At 39.6% G+C, this 20155-nt stretch overlaps 1 protein-coding gene across 2 annotated transcripts in view; it reads right to left on the reverse strand.

Annotated features, from left to right (window-relative positions):
• Positions 1–334: 334 nt before the first annotated feature.
• The window catches only part of LOC127952939 (noelin-2-like), a 54705-nt gene continuing 34884 nt past the window's right edge, over positions 335–20155 (reverse strand). For both annotated transcript variants that reach the window (XM_052551875.1, XM_052551874.1), the window contains exons 2-6: positions 13816–13965; positions 8929–9084; positions 6578–6797; positions 5932–6038; positions 335–1308 (exon numbers count right to left, since the gene is read on the reverse strand). In XM_052551875.1, coding sequence (XP_052407835.1) covers positions 634–1308; positions 5932–6038; positions 6578–6797; positions 8929–9084; positions 13816–13965 — 1308 coding nt within the window. In that variant the 3' untranslated portion in view covers positions 335–633. The remainder of the gene's footprint in view (positions 1309–5931; positions 6039–6577; positions 6798–8928; positions 9085–13815; positions 13966–20155) is intronic.

Here is a 20155-nt window from a genome sequence, read left to right on the forward strand (position 1 = left end):
CAGCAGCAACAGGTATCACTGTAGCCTGGGGCCTCATCTCTGACTGAATACTGTTGATTTTTTTGTTATTTATTCTTCTGCTGTCTTCCATATCTGCTCCTCTGCCACCTCACCTTTCAGCCCCTTCATGTCACGGAGCTCTGCCTGACTGACGTCTCTCCTCGGGAAGGCTGACACCAAACAGGAGCTGGATTCACTTCTTGAGGCAGTCAAGAGGAGCTTGGCTCAACCCTGCTGTGGCAAATCTCTAGTTATATTACAACTGGAGTTTAGATTAAGGCTTTGTGAAAGATTTCACAAAGAACACTCTGCAAAAAAATAGGTGAAACTTGAAACTGGTAAAGTTTGATGTTTATTTATTCTTTTTCCACAAATAAAAAGAAAGTACTCATGCTGAATCATCACAGGAAAGAAAATAAAGGCTAAGTCCGTATACCAGTACCAATCTTGCTCTCCTCAGAACATTAGATGAATAAAAGCACTCTATGAAGTTTGGAATGCAGTAAAAAAAAAGTTCTAGCTTTAGTCATGTCCTCCTCCACATAAATGTGTGTATATGTGTGTGATTCGTGTGGGCATATCAGTGTGTGTACATCTGTGTATAAGCAAATGTGTTTGTAAGGTCTGTGTGACCTAGTCCTCAGAGGTTTTGATGACCTGGAACAATGTGACATTGTAAAGGACTTGATGTCCGTTGTTCCAAGTGTAGAGCACTCTTTCTCGGGGGTTGTAGTCCATCATGGAAATGTGGGAGTATTGGTTATGGAAGGGGATGTCTGTGTACTCATAGGTAGAGGTGTTGGTGTAGTATGCAAAGTAGATCTTAGCACCGGCCAGGTGGGAGTTGGTGACGTAGAGAGTGCCGCAGATCATGAACGACTCACCAGCGCTCCGTTTAGGGAAGCCGGTGTCCCACGTCTGAAGCACTTCTAGGCTTTGTGGCTCCAGACGGCTAATGACGATGTTTCCAGCATTGGGAATGGTGGTGTAGACTGCCCATAGCCCGTTCTCGTCGGCCATGAGGTCGATGTCGGATGATCCACCCCAGGAGTAAGGAAAGGTGTTGTTGTATCCCGCACCGCTAAGGCTGCGCTGCACCAGGATGCTCCGGGATCGGAAGTGGTACTTGATGATTATGTTACTCTGGTATTTGTTGTAGTAGAGGGAACCATTGTACACCACGTGACCCGTACCAGCCCAAGGGTGGGGTAGGAGATGCTGCACAAAGTTCTGGCCCTTCATGAAGTCATTCATTGTGCGATACTCCAGCACACGGCGTCCCTTAAAGTAACCGTCCATTGACCATACCTGAGACAGAATAAGATATACAAATGTAAAATGCATGATAGATACAAATGAAGAAAAACACAAACATGCAGCACAGTCCAAAGTGTAGAGAATGGTGCTGGTCATAGGTTAGATCCCAGAGAATGCGTAAAACTGTTCAAATGTATGTATATGTAACTACAGTGTTATTATATGCAGTGCTATTATCATTTCAAAAAAATATTATATATTTGTTAACAGAAATAAAAATAAAAACTAAGAATAGTTTTTTAAATAAACTAATTTGGCTACCCTAAAATACTGAAGCTAAAATGAAAATCTGAAACTAGGAATCTCTGAACACTAAAACAAAAAAAATAAAATTAGTTGAAAATGAAGAAAAAAAATGCTAATTTTAAACAGAAAAAAACTTTTGTTTACACAAACCCTTAATTTAGATGAAGGTATTTAGCCAGATGAAAAAAAATACTCCATGACCGTGTGTACACCTTTGTAAAAAACAAAAAAGAAATAATAAAATACCTCATGTTCTTATTTCCATTAAAGCACAAGATGATTTTTTGATAATTTTCTAATAATTTTTTTTTTCAGATATACCTTTAAGATGGTGCCGGATATGGCTGCCTCGATGTGGAGGTTTCCCTGTCTGTTTTTCAAACCCATTAAGTTTTACCAGGGATGAACTGCTGTCCATTCGGCAGTACACACCACAAAATCTTCTACCAGTTTTGATTACTCTGATGTTTTGCTGAAAGTTGTAATTGGAGGAGCAGTGGCACTGTTCAAGCATTTTAAGGCACGCAAGCGTGGGAAGCTCAGAGAGTGCGGCTTTAGATTGGCGCTACCTAGTATCCATCTGGCAAACTGTCCACAGGGAAATCTCACGATGGTGGGTCATGCATTTACATCAATGAAACGTGGTGTACAGATGTAATAATTTTGAAGAAGATGTGCAGTCCTGATCTAGAAGCACTTTTCATCACCTGTAAGCCGTTCTACTCGCTACGGGACATTTCTTCGTTCATTATCCTTCTTCCCTATGTGTGTGTGAATCCAGTGTTACAACAGCTGGCTGAATCACAGACATAGAGCAACAATACCCAGACTCTGTTATAATCATTCTTGTTGACTTTAATAAAGCAAATCTCTCTCGTAAACTGTCAAAATATAGACAGCACATTACATGCTTTGAAACAACACACAACATTACAACATTACAATACTCTGTCCCGCAGGGAGCCTTGGGGCTCTCTGATCACTGTTTGGTTCATCTTATACTGACCTACAGGCAGAAACTGAAATCTAAACCTCTAATAAGGACTGTAAAAATGTGGACCAATGAAGCAGAATAGGATTTACAAGCCTGCTTTGACTGCACTGATTGGAGTGTTTAGAAGCTACTGCCACCAATCTGGACGAGCTCACAGGTACTATAACATCATACATCAGTTTTCCTACCAGGACTTATTTAACATACAACACTGATGGACATGGTTCACAGCAAAACATCGACAGCGTTGTCAGGCCAAAGAGGATGCCTACAGGAGTGGGGACAGAATCTTGTACAATCAGGCCACAAGAGGCTAAGAGGAGCAACTCTAAAAAGCTGAAAAACCAGTTTCCAGCAAACAACCCTGCTTCAGTGTGGAAAGACCTAAAAGACATACAAGACACAATCTCCCAGCACTAAGGAGAACCAACAACTTGCTGAAGACCTTGAATGAGTTTTACTGCAGATTTGAAACTCCCTGTCTCACACCCCACACCCACTCTGACATGCCCCCCCCCCCCCCCCCCCCCCACGTACTCCAGATCAGAGAAGATCAGAAAAGAAAAGCACCAGGCCCAGACAGTGTTTCACCAGCCTGTCAGAAAACCAGTGCTGACCAGCTGGCCACCATCTTTTCACAGATCTTCAACAGATCACTGGAGCTATGTGAAGTCCATGCCTGCTTCAAACACTCCACCATCTTCCCCTTTCCAAAGACAATCAAAATCACAGGACTTGGTAACAGAACTGTTACCCTAATATCTGTGGTCATTAAGTCATTTGAGAGACTTGTGTTGGCTTATCTGAAGGGCATCACTGGACCCCAGTTTGCTTATCGAGCATTATGAGACCATCCAGAGTGAAGAAAAAGGTTCAGAAAATCACTCTGGATCCCTCACATTCAAGCCATCTCCTTTTGAACTCTTACCATCTGGCTGGTGCTACAGAGTACCGAACACCAGGACTGTCAGGTACAAGAAAAGTTTCTTCCACCAGGCAATCTCCCGTATGAACAATTAAATGTTCTCGTCTACTGTTTATTTACTTAATACCACCCTACATCTTACTCCATTGTGTGTGTGTGTGTGTGTGTGTGTGTGTTTTATTCACATATCTTTTTTTTCTTATTATCTCTGTGTACTGGAAGCTTCTGTCACCAAAACAAATTCCTTTGCAATAAAGCTCTTTCTGATTCTGATGCTGGAGGATCAGTTTACACAAACTTGTAGCGTTCATGCAGCTTGAGTGCAGGTGACATTACAACTAAATGAGTACATTTAGAGTTGAAATTAAAACTGAGAAATTGGAAATTAAAGCTGAGATTTTTGTGCCAAGAATGGTGTAGAGAGAGCATATACCTGGATGAAAGTACAGTACATCAAAAGAGACGCCATCCCCTGACTTACCTTTCAGAGAGTGACAGCAGAGCCTTTCTTCCTGTGTAACCAGCGGTGACTCTGACTGTGCACAGTCTGTGTATGTGTGTGTGTGTGTGTGTATTGTCAAATCTATTGATCTGCTCTCTGTGTGGGAGTGAAGATGCTGTATGTGCTCTGCACTCAGCTGCAGCAGTTGTTCCCTGCCCTTTTCCACTCCACAGTCACAGGAAATCAATCATGTTAGCAGTTCTCCATCTCTCTCTGCCTCTCTTATTCTTACTCACCGTCACTGTATGAGTCTGAAGTATCTATCAGGCACACAATCTTCACATCTTTACTAAGCCATGTTCTACGCACTCTTTATTAACACATTGTTATGAAACCTCAGACAGTCACCTTACTTAGGATGGTTATTATGTTCTTTCTCCTACATAATGAAGCCCCTCTGAGGATTTAACACTCCCCTGCTATCTTTTGCCTCCTCTTCTCCTTCCTCACTCCCTCCTGCAGTCTCCCTCCCTGCCTCTTCCCCCATTTCTCATTCCACAGAGAGATGCATTGCGTTTTTATTTTTAGGCTACTGTGGGGCTGTGTGGTGACTAGAAGAGGAGAGCAGGTGACTTATGGACAGGCAGGATAATTGGAACATTAAGTATAGCATTTCCTTTGTGGGCTAAACGAGTCCCTGTGGATTGTCGAGTGGAGCTGTGGTCAAACTGCGGTCTGCCCGTCTCCGCCTCTGTGCTCCCTTCTGAGAAGAATGGCGTATGTTGTGCTTTGGATGCTGATGCTAGCTTGACCAGCAATGCAGTGTGTGTGACATTGTAAATCTAGGGACAGTGAATGCTCAGATGCCTGCCAGATTTATATGACTGTTATCTTGATTGCAGTGATTTATTTGTCACTTTACGTGATCGATGATTGGTATTGGCTAATGATGTGATCATTACAGCCAAACATAAAGGACTGTATCATTTGTGGTGAACTTTCAGCTTGCCCCCATGAAATACAGAATAAATTATGATCATTGCCTGTTGTCCTCTCCATGTCAGTCCTTTTATAGTGGAAAGGATAAATGATTGGACAGAGAGAGAACAGTTAGACAGATTACCTATTTTGAATGTCTTTGAATAAAATTCCTCTACTTGCATTCCAATTCCATATCAGGTTCACACTCTTGAATCCAAAAAAAAAAAAAACCTCTCACCACTGGACCCAATAAGAGATTACAACTTAGAGAAGTGCTTTCCAATTTTGTTCCTCACAGTACACACTTTGAATATCTCCCATATCTGACCCATTCATTTCTGGTCTTGGCGTCTTTACTAATGAGGTACTCAGTTTAATCAGGTGTACTTGATTAGGATAGGTTCAAAAATGTGTAGTTTTGGTGTGCATCCAGGAACATGGTCGGTAAACACAACCTTTTATCACTGGGCAGGGGCGCTGCATAAGATCCTGGGCCCTATGCATAGGCAGTCCTAATGGGCCCCCCACCCCTTGAAAATATATATTGCAGACTTTTCAAGGGCCCTCTCTTCCTTTGGGGCCCTGGTAATCAGTACTACTTTCCCCCCCAGTCCGGCGCCCCTGTCACTGGGACCAGGACGACATTCCCAGTTGTATCTCCTTGGGAATGGCTCTGGCTGCTAGTAATTTCTGGCAGTGATTGGTGAAGCTTTTGCCTAAACAAGTTGTTAATACCCAATGCCCTGATGGAGTAATTAATATGGGGACTGTGGCTTTGACAGGAGACTTAACGATTGAGAGAAGTATGGAGTGAGGGAGTGAGAGTATGAGCATGATAGAGAAGGAAGGAGAGGGAGGGAGGATGAAAAATGGTGGAAGAACTATCCATCATTGAGTCAGCTTCACTGTACCAAAACACTGAGTCAGTCACAGTGTGTGTGTTTGTGTGTGTCTCTGGAGAGAGATGGCTCATCATAGCAGTGGCAGTGATGGAGTGATAGGGTGTTGTGGCACAGTCATTCTTACCCTATTATCGGAGCTGGGGATCATCGTGTCAGTCATCCAGGAGCCGAACCTTGAACCTGAGGCGCGGACGGTGATGGGGTTACTGACGCCAGTTAGCTTACCGCAACCTGGTGATAGAACACAGGGGGCACTATAAACAACAGCTTCAGAGGAACTCTGAATGAATCAGTTAGCATTACATTTCCAAAAGCGTCATTTATAGAGTAGAATTAATATCCTTTAGATCATTTTCGTATTTTCTTGTGAATTCATCAGTTTCACCCTGAATAGAATTTATCTTATAATGCATTTGAAAGACAATGAATCTTTCAGCCAAATTAACTTTGGACATTTCAGTTTGAGGCCTGCTCGCTGGCTGTTTTTAGACAACTAGTAAATTTTTACTTAATTGGGTTTAATGTGGTCTCCCTGACCATCAAACATTTCTACTTTACTTTTGCTTTTCCATTTGAAAGTAAATTACTGCAGCTGCTCTTAAATAACTCAACAAATAATCATGCCAATCAAGTCCTTTCTAAGTAAATCAAGTCTTTCTATTTTCTTGTTGTAATAGTTCAAATACTGTGTGTGCACTGTCAATAGATTGGTTGCTTACTTTTTCAGATTATTAAAATCAATTCAAACTCACTTCTACTAGAAGTCTTACCGAGTTTCTGCATGCATGAGTGCAGACGAGTCTCAAGTAGTAGCACTCGCTGCCTGAGCTCCTCGTAGTCATAGGCTCCCATTTCCTCTTGAATTGCCATTAGTACCAGAGACAGATTCCTCACCTCCTCCCTCAGCCGAAGGATCATTCTTGCATCTGCCTTGTACTGCTCCACCACTGGCAGCAGGGGAAGCAGCTGAGTAACCTTGTCCTTTAACTCCTACGGTAAACGGAAGAAGGAAGGTGTGAAATGGAGGTTAGGAGAGACAAGAAATGGATAAACTCCCTCTCACAGAAGATTGGGAATTTGCATGGGCTCTCATTAGCTATTCACCATGTTCATCTCAAATATTTCATCTTGCATGACCGGTTTACTGCCTCGGATCCGAATGTATCCTCACATGGGAACCTAATATTTATTTTATGCATTTGCAATCTCTCACAATCTACTGATCCTCCAACATGGTGGCACAGGCCCACTCATCTGAGCACTGTCAGCTATTCAACTCGGCGTGACCAAGCAAATATGAAAGAGCTCAGAGTTGTGGGCTAAGCTCAGCTCAGTGTGGGCAATCAGTTACCTCAGCCATGCAGACTGGCAGGACTGGCATAGGCTGAATTATATCAATAAAGAGGGTCTTGAACAGCAGGTGTATCAATAAAGCATGCTCACCACAGGAGGGGCTGTTTCCTCCTTGTTAAAGTTTATCATAAATCTGGTGATGGAGCTGCTCTCAGCCCTGCGGCACCACATCATAAATTTCATTTTCCTTTTCCGAGACACAAAAATGTAGTCTTGTTAATCTCCCGCCCTGCCATAGGCGACTTTGAGCTCTCCACATTCATCAGCAGCCTTGCCGAAATAAAGCCAGGCTCTGAGACCCCCACTCTTTGAAATAGTGCTTTTAACACTGGCACCAGTGGCTCCAGCAAAGAAAAAGGGTTACAAAAAAGGAAGGATTATGGTGCTTTTGAACATGTATCGATAGATGAGGAATGATTTCTGGAACATTTTGGAATAATTTTCTATGCAGCGTTTGGTGACTCACACCACAGCAGAGTGGGGTGGATGGGTAAGTGGTGGCGCTGCGTTCTGAATGATAGGGATACCCAAGGGAGGAAAGTCTGTGGCTTCTCTTTAGCAGACAGCCACATGTTACTCATCTTAAAGTGTGCTCTTCCATTTAGTCAGCTGTAAATTAATGGTGAATCCTTCTACTATTTTGAGATTGTGCAGGGCTACCAACCCACTCTTGTTTTCAAGAGATAAAAAGCTTTAATAATAAAAGGGCTCTGAATCTGAGCCTTTGGGAGAGCAGCTGCTAGCTAAAAAGAACAAAACAAAGTTTAACCTTTCGTATGCACACAAACACACTCAATACTGAAACAAGCTCCAAGTTCTAGGTATAAATAATTGAGGTGCATTTGAATTCTTTCAGAGGACTTTTGGTATGTCTCAATTAAATCGAAAGAATATAGGTATTGAAGGTTAGTGTCAGTGTCCATTTCATGTAGGGGCAGAGGCATCCGGAAAGAGTTTTAAAGTAGAGGTGGGCATTATTTAAACGCATTATATAAAAATACTGAGTATGAAAAATACTGAAAAATACTGTGTATGCTATTTAGCATGCACTGATGTTGCTCAATACCCAGTCATGTAACACAATTAATATTACTGTATTAATGTACTGGAGGTCAGCTAGTAAAGGCTGGGCAGGAAACCTCACTCCCTTGACCTCAAGAGGTGCACAAGTGACTGGGCTTAGAGGCTGCAGTGTTCTTTTTTTCTCATCTCCCATACCAGCTGTCACTGGGTTCGAATCCCACTTGGAACAGGCCAAGAGGAACTAGTTGCATTGGTGCCATGACCCGGAAAGAGAGTGAGTCTAATAGAGCCCAGCTGGTAAAGGCTTTGCAGTAAACATACTCCCCTGACCACAAGGGGCACACTTGTGCCTGTGTTAAAAGCTGTTTCCTTGATAGCACATCTGCCTCCCACGCTGGCTGTCACAGGTCTGCAGGACGAGAGGAACTGTTGCAATAATGTTCACTTGGGTGCTATTTATGAATTGATGGTGTATTCAGATGTCCTTGATTTATTATTTTGTACTGTTCTCTGAGGTCCACTTATAATGTTATCAAGATTTTTACATAAAAATTTAGAAGTAATAGGCTATTTTTCTGTGTTAACCCCCTTATCAGAAAGCTTGATTGTTTGAATAGATTTGGCTGATTGCAGACTTGGATGTAAAATGCCTACTGCTGTGATTTAGGCTAAAAATGCATAAATACAAATCACATATCAAGCCATCATATTAAGCCATTTTTTTAGGCTGAAAATGCTTCAGTACCTGAAAACTCTTGGGGTTGAGGCTGCGTGCATTTTCAGAGGCAGTCTTCAGTCTGCCGTCCACTGTTTTCATGAGGTTCTCTGTGTCTCTCACATACTGCAGGTCTCTGTACGTCCTCAGATCTAGCACCTCCATGGATTGAGTGATATTCTGAACCTGTTAAATACCACAAAACACAAAGTCAAAACATTGTAATGCATCAGGGCATGTTTTTTGAGGACACAACAGTGTGACGCCTTCAGTTTGTTGTAGTTCAAATCCGCCATCCTACATATTCAGACCACCCACTGAGCATCTTGCCCACATCAACACACAGGCGACATGATCGTGATTGCTGACCAACACACACACCTTACTAGCTCCTACATACTCCCACATTCTCTCAGAGGCAACACACACACAAACAAACACACCCTCCTCCTGGATGCACTTACGAGAATCAAACAGGACATTGATTGTATGCTGGTATTCTCCTCATGTCCAAACTGATGTGCATGAGGGCCCTTGTTTAATTACCTGTTCTGCATAGCTGTCAGACCCAATGGTCACACGTAGCGCTCAGGATTGTGGATATTTTGACTTGGGCAAGGGTTATGTGGGATCACATATTCACTCTGCATTCAGTTATTGTTTATCATGCATGTCGCTGACGATGCACGCTCTCGCACACACACAAGAGGCTGGGTGGTGGTAGTTTAATTCTGAACACATCTCTCTCAGAGAGGGACTGACCCAGGTGTCCTCATTAGTCTGCATTTTATTAGGCAGGAGCATTAGTGGCTCACAGCTGCTGGCATGGCCACACACACATTTTATTGTCTGAGTAGTTGAGTTATGTTGCCGTACGATTGTAGATGAGGTGTTTAAACCCTGACAGAGGGGCAAGGCAGGATTTAGGGCAGTGTTTGTGTCAGGATTTAAAGGGATATATCACCCAAAAATGAAAATTCTGTTTTCATTTATTGTCCCTTGTAGCATTTTTTTATGACTTTTCCTATTTCTGCAGAACACAAAAGAAAACATTTTGAAGTCTCAGCTGTTTCTGTCCATACAGTATTGTTGAAGTCAATGGGGTCTAAAACTTTCAAGCTCTAAAAAGGATCACAATCACTTTGATAAACAGATTGATCCTTTATTCACTCTCAGATCAAATCAAAACATTGGTCAATGGACAGTACATATGTGCAGATGACATCACATATGGCAACACAAACTTCAAATATCACGGACAAATGACATTAAGAACCAAACTTACGTTAATCAATGTTTTGATTTAACCATGTATGTGACCAGTGTTGGGTATAGTTACTTTGGAAAGTAGTTAGTTAGGTTACAACGTTACCATCAATTAAAAGTAATCAGTTATGATACAGCGTTACCTATTCATAAAAGTAACGCGTTAGAGTACTCATGCGTTACCAAAAATTAAAAGCAGTTCGCAGCGGCTCACACATGACAGACACAGCCCCCGGCCCCTTTAAATGCACCTAGAAGTCGTGACTCCCGACAATGAATAACGTCAGTCATCCGACTAAATTAACACTGCAGGATAACAATAACAGGAAAGACAGTCAGCAATAGCCTATTCCACATGGCGTTTTATTTATTTATTATCACAGAACATATTATTAATCAAAATTCGCACCTACCCAGCCCGGTTAGCCTAGGCTACTGTATATTATGAGCACCACAAGATAACTCCTGATTTTTCTTTAACTTTAAATAATGCAGTTATCAAAGTACAAGTATGCTTACTTGTAAACACAACCTTAAACAGGCTTGCAGATTTAAATCCATTTAGAAATGATGAACAACCAGCCAGCCAATGATCTAACAGAAATTAACAGCTGCCTGTCAAACAAAAATGATAACAAACCGACCGAATTAAATCCTTCACTGCCACACAGGCAAATGACAAATAGCTTAATAGCCGAACTAATTATTATTAAAGTGTCACTCACAGAGTGTGCATTTTACCGTTATGTTCTTTTCTTTTTCGTTGACAAATTGAAAATAATGTGCGTACTTCCATAAACCAAACGCTGTCCTCTCTGCCATCTTGCCGGGAGTTCGAAAAAAAAAAAACCACACACACACACACACAGGGTCAGGCGCAGGGCACAGACGCATCACAGCCATTGACTTTACGATCACAGAGCTTCGGCTCCGCTGATACTGTACATCCGCAGGTGGCACAGTAGACCTAGGACTACTGTCTGACAAAAAGCAGGCTGCAGTCGGGATTTTCCTTTCCTTAAAATAACGGATTACTTTTTTTTAAAAAAATAACGAAGTTACTGATTACTTACGCACGAAACTAACGCGTTAAGTTACAAATTTCAGGAAAAAAGTAATTAGAGTACTCTAACGCGTTACTTTGTAACGCGTTACCCACAACACTGTATGTGACAAATAAAAATCTTGATCTTGAATTTGAATAAAAGCTTAACTCTTGATCCGTTTATCATACAAATAAATTTCAAATGAATTGTAATTATTTCATGCAACCTGTATGTCCTTTTCAGAGCTTGAAAGCTTTGGACTCTTGATGACTTTCATAATATGGACAAACAGCTGAGAAATTCTTCGAAACTTCCTTCTTTCATGCCTTTATTAAAAAAGGGTGTGGAACAACCTGGTGGTGAGTAAATTATAGAATTTATTCCTTTAAGGTAGAGTTTATGTAGGATTTAAAGGGATAGTTCACCAAAAAATTTAATTTTCAAAATTACTTGTAATGTATGACTTTTTTTTTTCTTTGTAACACAAAGAAGATATTTTGTAGATGTTTCAGCTTTTTCTGTGCATATAGTATTACAGAAGTCAGTGGGGTTTAAATCTTTGATGCTCAGATTGATCTTTTATTCACTCTTGAATCAAATCAAAATATCGATTAACGTTAATATACAGATGACACAGAAGACATCAAATATGGTGACAAATTTCAAACATCAGTGATGTTTCTTGATGTTTGAGATTTGATGTAGTTTCTGTACACGTTGATTTGAGAGTGAATAAATACTTACATTTTAATCTTTTATCACTTCAGAAGACCAGTCAAATAGATACATTTTGTTACCCTTGTGTCCTTTTTGGAGCCTTAAAGTTTTGGACCCCATGCAGTAACTTTCATAATACAGACAAAAACAGTTGAAGCGTTCTTAAAAATGCTTCTTAATATAACCTTTCAAACAACTATAGGCTAATTAAATGATGACAGAATTTTAATTTTGTGGTGAACTATTCCTTTAAGGTAGAGATTGTGGCAGAATTTGAGTTATACTGTGGTAGATTGGCGTGATTGTGAGTCACGTGCCTTATTAAATCATTCTGTCTGGAGTCCCAAATTTGCCTTCTCATGATTCCCTCTCCAAACTGTTTTAATATCAGCATCTATTTCTCTGCTTCTTTCTTCATCTCTGCCTCCATCAGCTGTGCTCATTAGTTAGTCAAACAGCTGCTTCCTATTGTAGTGTGATAGCTCTCTCTGATTCAGTGAGCGTGATGTTGATGGGGACGTGTGGTTCTTAATGGGCTGCTGTTCACAGATGAGGCTGGAAACCACTGAGGGCTTTGGTGAGGAATGATGAAATGGGGGCCAGTCAACTGGCTGAGAGTCCAACAATCTATTTATGCCGACACTCTGCATTTAACTGCCAATCGATTGAACTGTGCATATCAGAAGACTCAATATCCAGACATTTCTCTGTAGCAAAACACCATCTCTCCTTGATTTATTTTTATGTTTTAATTTCTCTCCCTCACCTTACATATGGAATTATATTACGTGCAACTGGTTGGCCAGCTTCATCAGCCAAGTTTCCAGAGCTGAATTCCACCAGACCAGCACAAAACCACCACTAGCCAGCATAATTTGAACCTAATATAGTTTAGCAGGGCTTCCAATTCCCCTTTACCTTTTATCTTTTACTCCACACAAGGTCAGTAAATGGTCAGTTGGATTTAATAGGGCTTAATAGAGCCTTTTTTGTTCCACAGATGAAAGAAATGCATGACACAGACTTCGAAAGACATTCTGTCATCATTTACTCACATGTCGTGGCCAAATGTACTGGCAGTGACATAAATTTTGTGTTTTGCAAAATTTGCTGTTTAAGCTGTTGTGGTGTTCATACACATTGCCTCTAGATTATCTCACTGCCAATACTTGAACTCTAAAAAGTGTTGGGTTGAATAGATCCCAGCGCTGAGTAAAATATTGACAAACCCAGTGATTGGGTCGTTCTTCTGACATAGTGGTTGGGTCACTGCCCAGAAGGCTGGGTTAAACATTTAACCCAGCTGTTGGTTGAAAACAATATTTCCATATTTCCATATTATAAAATCCATATTTAACCCAGCATTTTTTAGAGTGCGTAGAAGTAATGTGAAGGGACACCACAACAGCTTTAGCAGCAAATTTGCAAAACACAAAATTTATGTCACTGCCAATACTTTTGGCAACGACTGTAGAGACTTAATTTTAATTTTTCTGCTCCTTTAAACAAGGTCTCAATGTGAATCTGAAGCTTTTAGTAAAGCCCTGTGGATTGTGTGTTCCATTTCCTAATTTAGGAGGTAACTTTGGACCTTTTTTCAGTTGTTCTTTGCCTGGTCTTAGTCTAATGAACACGATTAGGAAAAAAATAAAAACATCCTCAGCTGAATGAATCCAATTTCACAGCAGTATTTAGGACGCGTCCTCTTTTAGGTGGTTGTTTGCATCGTGTACTTTCACAAAATTTCTCTAATGGGAAAAAGTATTAACTAATGTCTGGGATTCATGTTTAATGACTACATAATATGTACAAATCATTACTCAGCTAGGATTTGCTCTTAACAAGCGCGTGTCACTAGGTTATTGTGCATGTAACAAATGAATGTCACCTTCTCCATAAGCTGACGGAGCTGTCTGCTGCGTGGGTCTCGATTACACATGTTCTGTGCTGGAGCCACAACTGTGCAGATACATTTCCCATCTGCATCCTGTGCCGAGCTGTAGATCTGCCAGCCCTCCTCTGGGCTCGGATACAGGGCCTACATAGAGAAAGAGATAAAGAGATGAAAAAAAAGATAGATAGTGAAAGATGCATAGACAGACAGAGCAAAATGCATGAGCGGAATAGAATGTGGCATCTGTGAGAGGAGGACGTTTTGATCAGCTTAGACACTCGGAGGAAATAGAGCTGCTTTGGATCGATAAAGCTGCTTTTTCATTGGGGGTGGAGTCAGGAGATGGATGCCTTGAAACAATGTACAGGCTCAAATGCACACACACACACACACACACACACACACACACACACACACACACACACATTTGCTGATCATAGTGGGGACTTTCTATTGACTTCTACAGTTTTTATACTGAGATGATAATGGTTTCTACCCATACCATAGAACTAAATCTCACACAAACCTTTCTGCTTTTGCATTAATGGAATAGTAAAGAGTTAAACTCAATCCATAACATATGTGGCATAATATTGAATATTAACCATTCATTCTTTTCTTAAAAAACAGAAGAAGCAAACAGAGGTGTATTTAATGGAAGTGGCAATTTTAAGTGCCAAACAGAAATGTGAGGATTATATTTTTATTAAGGCACTTTAATTGTTCTGTTAAAACTGCATATTAATTTAGCTGTGAAGCTGTTTAAATAATTTTTACAGTTGGGTTTATGGTTTTGGCTTGGCAACAAAGTTGTAAATTTGGATATGCACAATTAGAAAGCATTTTTTTATGCTAAAATCATTTTACCGTGGCTGTATTATTGAAATGGTGAATATTTAATTTTATGCTGACTGACCCCATTTACTTCCATTTTGCATTAAGTGCCTCACTCTAGCCCAGGAAGGACAAGTGGAAATTAATGGTTGTGGTAATCAACATTGACACAAATGCTTTTGATTAAGCTTAACTTGCAGAGAGCACAATTTGCAATGTTTATGAAGCTGGTGCTTTCTAGTTTTACGAGGGCTGCACAATGAATCACATTTCAATTGTGATTCTGCTTCTCTCTTGATTTATTAAGCAAGATCATCTGCAATATGCCTGCTGGCTGTTTTAATTTTAATTTGCCATTTATGTTATCTTGCATTGGTAACAAGCCTCAACAAACGTTCTTGGTTGTGGTTGCCAGACTTCAAAAGTTTACCCCAAATCAGAGATCTGCATATAGTTTCTGCATTTATTTATACATTTTCTGTTTACTAAATATTCCTAACCTGGCAACCATGCTCACCCTACTTTAGAGAAAAGCTCTGATGAACTAAAAACACTGGCAGACATTTTATTTATTATTAAGATATTCTGCTCAAATAAAAGTGCAATACAGTCTGTTTTCTTTCACATGGTTATTTAAACTGTTTGCTGTGAATAAATCTGTGAGCAAACCATGCAAGTTGACATTCTCTTGATTAGTGCTTATGTGGAAGTGCAATAAATCTGATGAAATGTAAAAAAAAAAAAAAAAAAAAAATACAGTAAACATTTAATCATTATGATTATATTTAATGGTGATTAACTGTTTAACCATTGTTAAGCAGCTCTAATTTCATTATCATTATTATTGTTTGCTATCATTAAAGACTAAAAAATGAATAAAGCCAGATTGGAAAAGAACAACTGATGATGTCATTAAAGATAGACAGCATTTACAAGAAAAGGGAGTGATGATAAAATGTGTCCTTATTCATTCCCTCGCACCGTCTTCTGTGTTTTTCATTCTCACGCATCACTCTCTCTCTCTCTCCACACTTCCCCGATCAGATTAAACGAGCGAGTGGACAGAGAGACTATGTGATTGGAGAGTAAAGCAGCAGACGCCCCATGAGCTCACTGTCACATTCCATCACTCCTGCCAATCCCTGTCACTCTCTCTTCTCTCTCTGTCTCCTTCACTTTTTCACTCCCTCCACATCGCTCCTTTTCTTCCACAGTCTGTCCTCTTCTCACCTTCCTATCATTCTCATCTGTCTCTTTTTTCCTGTGTCTTCAGCGCTGTTCGTCCCTGAGCAATCTCTCACTCTCTCAATTTCATTCAAATTACTGCAATTCAACTCAATAATGATATATTAGCCTGCCAGAGAAATGTAATTTCAAAAAAAAGAAAAAAAAAAGAAAATGATTTTTAAATTTAGATGCAGAGGCAATAAAAAATACAGGTTTCACAAATACAAAAGATCAGATTCAATGTTATTCATTCAAGTCAAATCTATTTGTGGATCTCTTTTCACAATACACATTGTTTCAAGCTTTACAAAAAGTCATACTGTTGTGGCTACAGTGACTTGCATTCTTTTTCATTTTGATAGAACAATGTATGGCTCTATGAATGATGACATGTTGATGTTTCATGAATATTTGAAAATGTGAAGAAAAAAAAATCTACTTGATAATTCATATATTTTGCTGCCATTTATGCTATAGTGCAATTTTATAATTTGACGAGTTTCTCTGTAAGCATCACAAAGTTTTAGTTTGAGAAAAATAACTTTTAAGTGATTTTCATTTTGGTGAAACAGCAAAGCCACGTTTCATCCTCTGATTGTCTCTAATGGAAGTGTCTCCATGTGCTCCCTTGAAAAACAACTTGATTACATCAAGCCTTCTCGATTTCTGCTTTTTGACTGTCAGTTGTGTTTCCTTCAACTTAAATTCTTTGCTAGACAAGTAATGTGCAAATTTTTTATCCATTTGAAGGTCTATATTCATTTGTTGTGGAGCTACAATTGATTTAAACCATCTAATGGCGCTTGTCTTTTCAATTTTACCGGTTTGTTGAATCTGGAGATGCAGGCAAAAAACGTATTGTTGTTTTGATTAATTCTGGCTTGAGAACATTTCTCTCTCTGTATCCGTTTCTCCAATTTATTCTCCATCCCTGTCTCTCCCCTTGAGCACATTTTCATTTAGGTAGCATGGGCTCCCTATTTTCAGTAACACCCTTTCTCTCTCTCTCTCTCTCTCTCTCTTTCTCTCTCTTGAAAGAAACAAAATAATAGAAACAACCAAACACAAAAACACAAGGAAATTACATTAAAGTTCAAAGGTCTAAAAATACACCAAACTGTTTTTTTTTTTTCAGCCAGTAGATTACATCACATAAATTCTCCCATCTCATTCCGGTGAAGGTGCTTGCAAAGCCTGAAGGCATGAGAGACGGACACACATACAAGTGCTAACACTCAACACACACACACACACACACGCACACACACGGTTCTCAGTGGTTCAGATTCACACGCAGATTTGATAAGGTTGATCTAGTTCAAAGTCATTAGCCTCGTTCCTTCTGTTTATCTAACCGTTGTAATGTTGATTTGCATAAGAATGCCACATATTGTCATAAAGGGCCTCTATGCCTCTGTGCTGTTTTCCTGTCCAGTCCGACATTCAGTCAAATCTTGCAGGGTCCTCAATTCCATTAGCAGTGATTTTTCTGCTGATACAGAAATCCAGCCTTCTCCCCGAGATGAACACGGACAGGTCTGCCGGTTCGTCTCTGAAATGCCGTTCTCTGGCGATCCGCTCTGTTGACCACTTGTAGCCGATGTGAGACTAGCCCAAGTGTGTCTCACCTTGGCCTGAAAGAATGCAGTCTTCAATTCTCGGACGAGTGTATTACCACCCTAAAATTTAATCATCAGTCTCATTCCTGTCCTGACAGACTTGTGGCTTAGTATCGGATCACATCAGATACGGTTAGCGTCGAGCTCCGGCTCAATCTACACGCCATTCTGCCACCCGCAGCCCCTCAAGCGGATAAAACTGTTGCATCAATCATCCGTGCAGTACATGCACCTCACATGTTAAACGTCGGCACGGCATGTGTGCTCATCCGAACGGTGGAAAAAAATAAGCCAGGAGGCCAATGGGGAGCTGCGCTTTCAAATAAACATGCTTTCTGTTCATTAATGTTGCATAAATGTTGAGTTTTAATTTAAGAACTGATTAGAATCACCCCTGGACTCATTACCACCCACCAATTCATTCTGCTGTAATTTCCTCTCATCTACTGCTAATGGCAGAGTAGAGAACGGGGGGAGGGGGGGGGGCACACACAAAAACACACACTCCAAATCACACACAGATGTGTGTAGCATCTCTCCTTTTTCAGATCTTCCCATGCTTTCCAGCATATGTACTGCATGTGAGTGCATGTTACAGAATAGTTATTTATGAACAAACAGGTCAAATGAAATGAGCCACGGTTTATTTAGTAATGGTTGAGCTGTCATCCGTAAACGGCAGAGTGAGTGTATCTGCGTGAGTCTGTTTTTTTTTTTTTTACTTCTCATTTGCATTTAACAGCCTGCAAACGATCAAATTACTCTGTCAGAAGTGCGCAGTCTGTTTGCTGGCATTTCCGAAGACAAGCGAGTAAATGAAGTTGCTGATTATATGTTGCGTATCCTAATCAGATGCGACACGATAAGGCAGAAAGCAAGAAATGGTTCGTCTTCTATGTTCATTTTAGTTGTTGTCTTAACCTGCCGTGGTCATGGTAAGTGATGAGCAAGACATTTTGTCAGCCGCTTGGTTTCTGTACCAGGGTAAAGCCCTGTCTGCCGTGAAATCGCATTGGTCTAAAATCCCTCTACACATCACTGGATATTAAAGGTCATTTTTGTCCTTGTTTAAAAAGTTTTACAGAAGAAAATCGATAGTAGTTTAGAAAAACGTTTAAAATCAAGTACACTTATGTGAGATAATTCCAGTCAAATTTGTAGCCTAATAAATTATGTTTATTTTTCATTAACTCGGCCGCCACAAGGGGGAATCACATGACCTACTTACACCTTTATTATTGGATGCAGTTGAATAAATTAATCATGGTTGACGACAATTATGTGGCTGACAGCTCTTCAAGTGTAGTCTGAAATATCGTAATTAAGTTTCGTGCACATGAATGACAGTGCAAAATCCTATTTATGGGTGGGGAAACTCAGAATTGAGTTTCTGGGTTGTGACACTGGAGGTTGCATTTCAATTTGAAACATAGTGGAAACACAGATCGATAATATGCATAATATTATACAATACATATTTATTTATTTAATGCCATAAAATATAATCTTTACTGTACATTAGTGAGTGGAAAGCAATTATGTAGTGAATTATAATTAATCATTTTGGAAGTTTTCAATTTACAATTTTTCACTCATTGTATCTGTAATATGCAAGGAAAACATCCATCAGTCTTGTCACTATATAGCTTTATAAATAAATATTGTATTTCTATGGACAAAATGCATCTGGGAAACACTGAAAATAGTACACACACCAAGCTGCTGTGAGAAAAATGTAGAAATACAAAGCAGCCCAACTTTAAATTAAACACTTCATTTTGCATAAATACTGTAGAGCACAAGGAACACAATAATTCTGACAAAAATATATATGTGCTTAAATATTTCTTGTTAGAAATTCAATGTATGTTTAAAATCCTACATTGTATCACAATTGTGACCCTGGACCACAAAACCAGTCTTAAGTGTAAATATTTTCCGAAATTGAGATTTCTGCATCATCTGAAAGCTGAATAAATAAGCTTTCCATTGATGTATGGTTTATTATGATCTGATATTTGGCCGAGATACAACTATTTGAAGATCTGGAATCAGAGGGTGCAAAAAAATTAAAATACTGAGAAATTGCCTTAAAAATTGTCCAGATGAAGTTATTAGCAATGCTTATTACTAATCAAAAATTAAGTTTTTATATATTCAGGGTAGGAAATTTACAAAATATCTTAATGGAAGATGATCTTTACTTAATATCCTAATGAATTATGGCATAAAAGAAAATCGATCATTTTGAACCATACAATGTTTTTTTTTTTGTTTGTTTTTTTTGGCTATTGCTGAAAATATACCCCAGGTACTTAAGACTGCTTTTGTGATCCTGGGACACAACTGTATTTTTATTACTGAGTTGTCACAGTAGGGACCACTGTAACGAACTATTCATTGAATATAATTACTACTGTATGTTCAGATAAGTGAATAAGTGTGTTCCTCATACTAGGTAACACTGAGTTTGCGATTTTATTCATTTTTAATTTAGTGATTTAAACTTCTGCTTTAGAATGGTAGGCAATTTAGAATGTAAAAATGGTAGCAAAGTTGTGATGTTTCCATCTGGTTAATCAATTAATCAAATTATTCAACAGATTAATAAATAACCGATGAATAAATAACCAATTAATAATTAACCGTTAGTT

Source organism: Carassius gibelio, chromosome A3 (genome assembly GCF_023724105.1).
Source record: "Carassius gibelio isolate Cgi1373 ecotype wild population from Czech Republic chromosome A3, carGib1.2-hapl.c, whole genome shotgun sequence".
Classification (NCBI taxonomy): domain Eukaryota; kingdom Metazoa; phylum Chordata; class Actinopteri; order Cypriniformes; family Cyprinidae; genus Carassius; species Carassius gibelio.